This window comes from Arachis ipaensis, chromosome B7 (genome assembly GCF_059453495.1).
Source record: "Arachis ipaensis isolate K30076 ecotype BB chromosome B7, ASM5945349v1, whole genome shotgun sequence".
In the NCBI taxonomy this organism is placed as follows: Eukaryota; Viridiplantae; Streptophyta; class Magnoliopsida; order Fabales; family Fabaceae; genus Arachis; species Arachis ipaensis.
In genome coordinates this window covers 36,796,091-36,804,830 of record NC_142442.1, presented here as the reverse complement: position 1 = coordinate 36,804,830, position 8,740 = coordinate 36,796,091, and the positions used below count along the sequence as shown (strand labels likewise).

Genomic DNA, 8,740 nt, shown 5'->3' with positions numbered 1-8,740 from the left:
CGGAGTGTCTTTGCAAGTACACTCCCCCCCTATTTCTTGCTCAAAGCTCTACGCGATTGGACATCCTCTTGGAGTAAAGTTCGGATTACCACAAAGCTCGAAGGTCGGCATCGAAGATAACAACTCGGCGTCGATTCCCAGAGACCAAACTCTCCCTCCAGGTATCCATACAAGAACATAACTTATTACAGATAATATGTTTCAAAATGGATTTTACAAATAACAAATAATAACAAAGACCAAATACACTTATACCAATTATTAGCAGCAATAGAAAATAGTGTTAATTTCAATTAATTGAAAGAATGAAATTTAAAAAAAAAGGAGTGACTTACCTGTCACAATTTCCAAGTGGTGAGAGTATTACAATATTTAGTTCAGGAATAGAGATTATTTGTGTTGATAACTTTAAATTCAGAGATATTATGTATGTAATTTTAAATAAAAGAACAGGACAAAAATGATTGTTATAGTTCAGCAACAAGGTCTAAAGATTTTAGAAAATTAGAAAAAGAAAAAAGAAAAATATTATAAAATTGAAAAAGACGAAAGAAGACTAATACAAATTTTTTTCGAGAATGAAGAAAAGAATAGAAGACGAAGTTGAATGAAAGGGGATTAAGATTCTATGTTTTTAATTTTTTTTTTTCAGTAGCAAATACAATACTGTTCAATTCTTTTTTTTTTTAAATAATTTATTTAAAATTTATTACGTATATTAGTTTGATTTAACCAAATTTAAATGTGTATACTGTGTATTAAGTATCATCAACTAAGTAAAACATATAAAAAGGGTATGTAATATCCTCAAATTAACTGGATATAACAAAACCATTTCCTTCCAGGTCAAGAAGAGAAAAAAAAAAAAAAGAGAAAATGACAAATTTGCTGAATATTTATTTGAAAAATAAATAAATAAAAGTATTTTTATTTCGTTGGATTATGGCAAGCAAAGAAGCAACGGGCCCATTGTAACCTATCAAATTTCAAGTTCGAAGTTGTGTTTTATTTGTACTTTTTAATTTTAGAAAAATCCGAATTCCGTAGCTAGTATCTTGGTTCTTGACTCTTGAGAGAGCTAGAAAATAAGAATCAGGAAGTTTCGTTATCCAAATTGAATCTCATCCAATACGCAACGCATTAATATACGCGCTTCGAAGGAAGTTTCAATTTTCAAACTGTTGACCAACAACAAGTGATTCACCTTAAAAACACTATTATCATTTCTTCTAATGTGGTGCACATTGCCACATAAATAAAAAGGTAAAATAATGAATCTTGTTATAGTCTCGTCGTACTCATCTAAAAATTGTGGATTCGAGTTGCGAAGGAGGTTATTTCTAAAGAATAATGAACCTTGGTTTCTTTGTCTTTCAGAGTTGTGAAGGAGGTTATCTCTAAAGAATTGAGACAACAATAATGGAGAAACAGCAAGAATTAGAGTGGGCTGAAGCCCAGAAAATTATAATAAGTGAAGACCTTTTGGTCAAAGCAAAACAACAGCTTCTTTTTCTGGCAGAAGTTGATAGGAATCGTTGCCTCTATGGTGGCTCAGTTTTAGAGCGAGCTACTTTCAGGTACGTATTCTTCTTTGATTATATTGTTTACTGAGATCAAAACAGTTCTGACTTTTGAAAATGAACAAATTAATCGTTAAATTTACAAATGGTGAATCTCCTTTGTTTCCAATTCAATTGTAGTTAATGGAACCTTATAGTGTTAACGTAACATCCCAATAGTAAAACAACGTGGCTAAAATTTTAGAATAATCAAATCGATATCTCAAATTGGTTAATTGTATTCATTTTAGTTTTTACACCAATTTAACCAATTTGAAACACTTATTTGATTATATTGAAGTTATAATCATATCACTTTATAATTGAAATGTCATGCTGACACTTTTTAATACTTCATGTTACCATGTTAACAAAACTTGAATTAGAAACAAAGGAGATTGATAATTTGTAACTTCAGGGATCTAATTTGATTATTTCCAAAAGTATGTTATGATGATCGCTAGGCTTGACCTCATTGTTTATTTATAGGCTTGTAATAGAAAATGTTTACTCCTAAAATGAAATAAGATACTAGCTGTTTATCATTACAGGTATAAATATTGCTGGCTTCCTTTACTAGCCAAACATGTAGAGACACCAATGACACAAGACCCTTTGGTAGTGCCTCTTGATTGTGAATGGATTTGGCATTGTCATAGGCTTAATCCGGTATGCTTCAGCACCCAAAATCACAATGCTAATATGTGAAACGATAGAATTTATTTGTTTATTTGTTTATTTACGTGGACTACTACTATAAAATCATGTTTCAATGCGTGTGCTATTTGGTCTTCTTGTAATTAGCTGTTAATCTGTGTGTGATTATTTATTTGTCAGGTGCGTTACAAGAGCGACTGCATGGATCTTTATGGGATAATACTTGATGATTTGAATGTGGTTTCTTCAATTCTAGGAACCAGCAATGAGGAAAGTGAAAAAATCTGGAACACAATGTATCCAAGTGAGCCTTACGAACTTCATCTGGACAGTGACTCACTTCAAGACTTTGATGAAAACTTGTTGGGAGACCCAGAAAGTACCACAAAGTATGATCTAATCTCGGCTGTTAAAAGACAAACTACTTTCTTCTATCAGGTAACCAAGAAATTTAGAATGTCATGTCTTTAAAAGATCCATCCACAAAGTTTATCATTAAAATTGTCTATGTCAATGCTTTTTAAGTTTCAAAAAGTTAGTGTTTTATTTTTCCTTTCCTCAATTCCTTCTGAGTCAGGCTTAGATTCCTAAGTAAGTTGTTATTCCCAATCTCATTATCAATTTGTTAAAACCTTGATGAACACTTTGAGGTAATAACAGGTTTCTAGGTCATATTGGAATGATGATACTTTCCTTGAAGGAGCCGTGGCGCGATACAAGGGGTTTCTGTATTTGATCAAGAGGAACAAAGAAAGGTCTATGCGTCGTTTCTGCGTCCCAACATATGACGTTGATCTCATCTGGCATTCACACCAGTTGCACCCTGCATCTTACTGCAAAGATCTGGTGGCAATTATGGGTAAAGTGTTGGAGCATGATGACACAGATTCGGACAGAAGCAAGGGTCAAAAGCTGGATGTTGGATTTTTCGAAACCACCAACCAATGGGAAGAGACATTTGGAACAAGATACTGGAAAGCAGGAGCAATGCACAGGGGTAATCCCCCATCTCCTCTTACCTTTGATAAGTTCAAAGTAGATGCTATGCAGAATGATTCGACTCCATCCAATAAAAACCAGAATCTGATTCAGCTTCCACAGAAGATGCTTGTGGAGGTAGGTTCCTATAATTTTTATTGCTAATGTCTTTAAAGGCATAAAACATTATAACATTTGATGATTCTTATTTAGGTGATGCTTGAGATTGTTGATGTGAGAGACTTACCATCTGGGCATAAGGGTAAACTAGTTGTATCCTTCAAGAAGAAACAAGAAGATATACTTTTCAATGCTAAGAAACAATTAAGCATTTCGTCACAGCCGGAAGGGAAACAAGTTGCTGTCTTCCAATGCGAAAGCAGAGGCGAGTTGGTCCTTGAGCTCATTTACCGCCCATGTGTCAACTTTCGAATGGTGCGGCCGGCCAAAGTTTTGGGAAAAACTTCAATAAATCTCGAGGATTCGCAAAATGCAGCATGTAAACTACCACTTCAGAAGTGGTTAGATTTGACGTCTGCAGTCAAATGGTCGAAGCCTATTAGTATTTGCGTTGGTCTCTCTTTGACTCCTCCTGTTCCGGCGCCATACAAGTTGCAAATGGTTTCCACCCGTCCATCCATACGAAGCTATGCTCCATTCCTGCCTTGGAGAAAGTTTCAACAAACAAAAAATTGGACAAATGTTGTGGATGAGGCTGGCAACGAGATCATAAACATCCACAGCCAGTAAGCAAAAACCAAACATGCAGAATTTAGAATATTATTATCCAAACTTTTAGCAGTAACAATGGTGAAGAGATGATCATATTTTACCACATGACAGTAAGTAAGTAGGTGTTTCTATAAGCTTTTTTCTTAGATTTGTGTGAGAATGTACTTTTCTTATATCCTTCTAACATGCTTATATTTAGATACTGCTGTTAATTTAGGAAGGAAGACTAAGATAGCTGTTATATCTAATTGCCATCTATGGCTTTTATTTTCTGACTTTTCTTGCTTGATTTTTCTGTTACCTGCGTAATTAGATACTAAATTTGTGTTATCTTGCCTTTTTTTTTTTTTTCGCGTAAAATAGGAACTTGACAACTGAGAAATCTAACACTAACATCAAGTTAGAAGTGATTGGCACAACTGCATCGGATGAAACTCATCTCCTGGCAGAACTAAAGGGAACAACGTGGTCTATGATGAACTCCGATTGGACGTTACAGAGAAAGAAGAGCAGTGATGAAGATGAAAATGTATTTGAGCTCACAGGCACCCGGAAGGTCATCTTCTTATCCTTGTCATTCTTAAATCAAATTCCAATAGAGAAGCATTCTCATAAAGATTCAATGTTACCTTCACTCTCAACACCTGTGATTTGTGATCTTTCCCAGGTGATTATTTTTCCTGGTAGAAAATTGGAGTTTGAAACTAGATACTATGGAAATGAAAGAGGAAATTGCTTTCTTACAGCAGTAGAATTCTCACCGAAGGATCCATATGGGAAGGCAGTGGCTTTGATGAATTTAGCATATGGTTTTTTAGAGGTATTTTATTTCTTGAAAATAATTATTACAGTTACATCTTGGTTTATTATTCTTCTAGTAATATTTTATTGATTTTTGAGTGCTTTTAACAGATCAAGGAAGAGTGGCTAGTACTCCCTGCGATATTGTCTGCATTTGCTCTCTCTAACTTCCCCCATTTCAGTGATGGCATACAAAATGGGAATAAATAAAAAGGAAATGAGAAAAGTTGAAGATATATGGATTCTAGGAAAATATGTTGTGAGGCCATTGGTCCGGAAATAGCCGCTGATACCTGATAATACATGTAACCAACTCAATTGGCAAGCAAATGACTAATGCTATTTTAAACATCACTAGACATCACTTATTATATAATCTCTTTCATGTAAAATTCATGTAAATATATTTCTATACTTGAATATACGCTTAACTTTTTGCACTCAACCCCTCACATCATAAATTCTCACCTTCTCACCCTCCTAATAATGTAGCCAAACCAATTCCAATTACATTCCATAGCTGTTTAACGCGTGTAAACACATGGGATGTTTGGTTACGCCTTTCGGTTGGGTGATTGATTCAGAATTTCAGTTTTGTTAACCTTGGTAGCTAAACAATCTTCAATCTCTCCATTGGAAAATTTAGTTCCCCGGTCACATCAACCATTAACCAAACTAGTTTTATTAATTCGTTTGCCAATCATCAATCAATTGCATCACAATGGCAAGCTATATGCTAAAAATTGAAAAATATCAGTCTTTTACTCATCAGAAAACTAACGCATCAAACAAACAAAAAAGCCACTGAACCACAGAATCACAAAATGAATATTGCAGAAAGAATAATGGAGACAGGATCACTGATGGAAAAGGAATATACTATTGAGAAACCAGTTACACTCTTAACAAATCTCCAAATCCATTTTTTTAATATGCACAAGAAACAATAATATCCATGACAATAACCCCAAATTTAACAAGAAAAAAAAAATTGAAACACCAAAACTAAGCGAAAGCGTTGCGCCACGAAACGAAGAAACCAAATATCGACTTGTATCAAACTATCACACAACACAGCATACGAACAAATCACAGTTCTTCTCAGTTCCACCCGTCACCGCTGGGAGCCGCTGCCGCCTGCGGTCGTACCGCATATGCAACCTGCGAGTAGCCTCGCTCCGCAGCCGAACCAACCTCGGAACCGCCGTAACCACCATTCTGCGCCGGTGCATGCGACACCGGCGTCGGTGCATGTGAAACCGACGCCGGCGTCTTCTGAATCAGATAAACCGGACCGGGACCAACCGGTCCGGCCACCGGTGTTATTGCCTGGTAGACTCCCGAAGGCGTCTGAATGATATAAACCGGAGCCGGTTCAACTCCGGTTCCAGAAACCGGCAAAGAGTAACCGCCACCATGACCAACCGGGTTGTGCAAAAAAGAGCCATGAACCGGAACGGGAACCGGTCCATTTCCGTGAACCGGTCCTGAATTAGTCGGTTTCTCTTGATTCTTCTGAGCGTAATACTCAACGCCGTTCTCTTCGGTGCTTTTCCGTTGAGGCTGTGGTGGTTGGTCACTGGTCGTGTTGTTGTTCCGGAGGTGAAGCCTCTGCATCTCCTGCACGTGCCTAACGAATTCAGTTTCTCCAACCGCTTCTGGCGCGTTTTCCGAGGATCCAATAGAGAAATCCGGAACGGTTGGAGCGGAAGGTGCGGGATCCATTGAAACCGCGTGATGTGGTTTATGATTATCTAATCCGAACAGAAAATCCGGATTCAATGCCGCGAAAGATGGATGAGGCAGTTGCGTAGGAGACGAGGAAGAAGAAGGTTCTGGAATCCGAACGGAGTTGAGAGCGTCCACGAACCACTGACGCTCGGGTTTGGTAAGAACTGAAGGGTGAGGAGGAAGAGGCGCATTGTTGGTGGTGGTTGCGATTGTGGTTGTGGTGGTGCTGGTGGTGCTGGTGGTGGTGTTGGGGAGAGGAAAGAGGATGAGCCTCAGGCGTGCGGGTCTAGGTGAGGAGCGGCACAGGCGATCGTACTCGACCATCATGTGGTCGAGGTCTTCGTCATTGGTGACGGAAATGAGGGCGTCGAGGTCCTCGCCGGGAAGCTGGTACTTGAAGCAGACATCGGCGTTAGCGATGGAGCAGAGCTTGGAGACGAGGGCAGAGAATTTGACGTGGCGATCGACAGCGACGATCTTGGTGTCGCCGCCGATGTAGGTGAGCTGGTTATCGTGAGGGCGGGGCTGGATCCTTCCGCCGTAGCTGCACATGAATTTCACCTTGGCGGTTGTAGCGGCGGAGGATGGCGGAGGCGGTTCATCGATGAAGGAGTTATTGCTGTTGTTGTAGTGGTTGCCGTTGTTGTCAGCGTCCCGAGAGCGCGGCGATGAGTCACGAGACTCGGCGACGTTGAAATTGTTGGTGCCGTTGGCGGTAGTGTTGTTGTCCATGGCGGAATTGCGGGTGGAATTTGGGGAATTAGGGTTTGGAGGAGGCCATCGAAATTAGGGAATTGAGGAATGGGAGAGTGGAGTCTGGAGCGTGGTTGGTGTTGTGAGAAGTGAGGTGAAAATGAAAAGAAAAACGGCGTGACGGCAGTGTTGAGAGAAGTGGGTTGGATTTTTAACTTTTTATGGTTGGGTGCGGTAGGGAGCGCTGAACAAGTGTCAGATCCGTGGAAGAGAAGAATTGCGCATGACAAGCACCTAATTTAATTTAATCCTTCTTTATTATTATTATTATTATTATAGTTTTTCTTAATTATTTTTCTAGAACAACAATCACTTTGTCTCTATAATTAATATATATATATATATTTGTTTTTAAATTGAAGACACTGTGAACCTAGCTTACCACTATTTAGTTATTACGATGTTAAATTTGAAATAAAATTATTTCGTTGATCATTAAGATATTACTTATCTGTTTTTCGGTGGTTAAAGATTTTAGCCATTTTTTAATTTTGATATTGGGATAAGCATAGAGTATAACTAGATTATAAGAGTGTAGAAAATTTTATGAGGACGTGATGGCTATGATCAAGAAATCGGACAGCTCGATTAGAGGTATGACAGGTACACAAATTGGAGCGTTCGATTTGTGCACCCCAGTTACACGTCAAACATGCATGCATTCTAGTCCGAGTTAAGCCTTAAAGTAATCTCTAAACTTACACTCGAGCCATAAAGTAATCCCTGAAGTTAATAATTTCTCAAATTCGTCTCCGAAATTGCACTCCAGGACTCATAGTAGTCCCTGAGACATTTTTCGTTCATCAAAACCTTAAAACGACGTCGTTTTGAACAAAAAAAAAAGGGCGTAGCGTAGACCCCCAATTCAAACAAAAAAAAAAGAAAAAAGAAAAAAGAAAAGTGTAGCGTAGAAACCTCCTCCCCCCTCCAATTTCCAATCTGTTCCATCTCCAACCTTCTCCTTCCCCTTCTCTTTCCCCATCCCCATCCTCTTCCCCTTCTCCATCCCCAACCCCAACCCCTTCTTTTTCCCCTTAGCGTAGAACCACCCCCCATTCCCAATTCCCAATCTGTCCATTCCCATCCCCAACCTTCTCCTTCCCCATCCCCAACCCCTTTCCCTTCCCCTTCTCCTTCTCCTTCGCCATCCCCAACCCCTTTTCCTTCCCTTTCCTCTTATGCTTTCCCAACCTTCCCCTTTTTCTTCTCCTTCTGCTTCCCCCAACCTTCTCCTTTTCCTTTCACATATATGTTTTGGTTGTTGTTGTTGTCGCCGCTAGATGAGAAGGTGAAGATGGAAGAGGAGGAGGAGTCAGAGACGGGTGGTTATTGATGCTACACGGCAGAGGTTGAGCGGCGGACAGTGTGAGAGCGATGATGAGAGTGGGAAGAGTAGTGTTTGGGATTTTATTGATTTCAGAGATTGTTATTAAATTTGCTATTTCTTTTTGGTTTGCAAGTGGTGGTCGTTGATAATAAAGAATTTTGAAAGGATTTTTCGGTCTGAGACAAACGAGTTGGATGCTTTG

The 8,740-nt window shown here is 38.9% G+C and overlaps 2 protein-coding genes across 3 annotated transcripts; one reads left to right on the top strand and one right to left on the bottom strand.

The window, feature by feature from the left end:
* Positions 1-1,122: 1,122 nt before the first annotated feature.
* On the top strand, positions 1,123-5,172 carry LOC107609784 (glycine-rich domain-containing protein 1). 2 transcript variants are annotated; one of them, XM_016311813.3, is made up of 9 exons: positions 1,123-1,263; positions 1,378-1,577; positions 2,111-2,228; positions 2,397-2,654; positions 2,877-3,332; positions 3,408-3,940; positions 4,290-4,482; positions 4,594-4,746; positions 4,839-5,172. In XM_016311813.3, the coding sequence occupies exons 2-9, from the start codon at positions 1,420-1,422 to the stop codon at positions 4,935-4,937; spliced, it is 1,968 nt and encodes a 655-aa protein (XP_016167299.1). In that variant the 5' UTR covers positions 1,123-1,263; positions 1,378-1,419; the 3' UTR covers positions 4,938-5,172. The 2 variants fall into 2 exon arrangements, with proteins under 2 accessions (XP_016167299.1, XP_016167298.1); XM_016311812.3 differs by lacking the exon at positions 1,123-1,263 and having other exon boundaries at positions 1,266-1,577.
* Positions 5,173-5,588: 416 nt separating this feature from the next.
* Positions 5,589-7,451, bottom strand: LOC107609362 (uncharacterized). Its single transcript, XM_016311309.2, has one exon. The coding sequence runs from the start codon at positions 7,188-7,190 to the stop codon at positions 5,829-5,831; it is 1,362 nt and encodes a 453-aa protein (XP_016166795.1). The 5' UTR covers positions 7,191-7,451; the 3' UTR covers positions 5,589-5,828.
* Between the last annotated feature and the right edge of the window lie 1,289 nt (positions 7,452-8,740).

What these genes read in the sequence shown, in the direction of transcription:
- LOC107609362 (XM_016311309.2), bottom strand. Translation starts at nt 7,190, where the DNA reads ATGGACAACAACACTACCGCCAACGGCACCAACAATTTCAACGTCGCC.
- LOC107609784 (XM_016311813.3), top strand. Translation starts at nt 1,420, where the DNA reads ATGGAGAAACAGCAAGAATTAGAGTGGGCTGAAGCCCAGAAAATTATA. An exon ending in CACAGAAGATGCTTGTGGAG is followed by an intron (nt 3,333 to 3,407) that starts GTAGGTTCCTAT and finishes ATTCTTATTTAG; the next exon opens with GTGATGCTTGAGATTGTTGA. An exon ending in AGCTCACAGGCACCCGGAAG is followed by an intron (nt 4,483 to 4,593) that starts GTCATCTTCTTA and finishes GATCTTTCCCAG; the next exon opens with GTGATTATTTTTCCTGGTAG.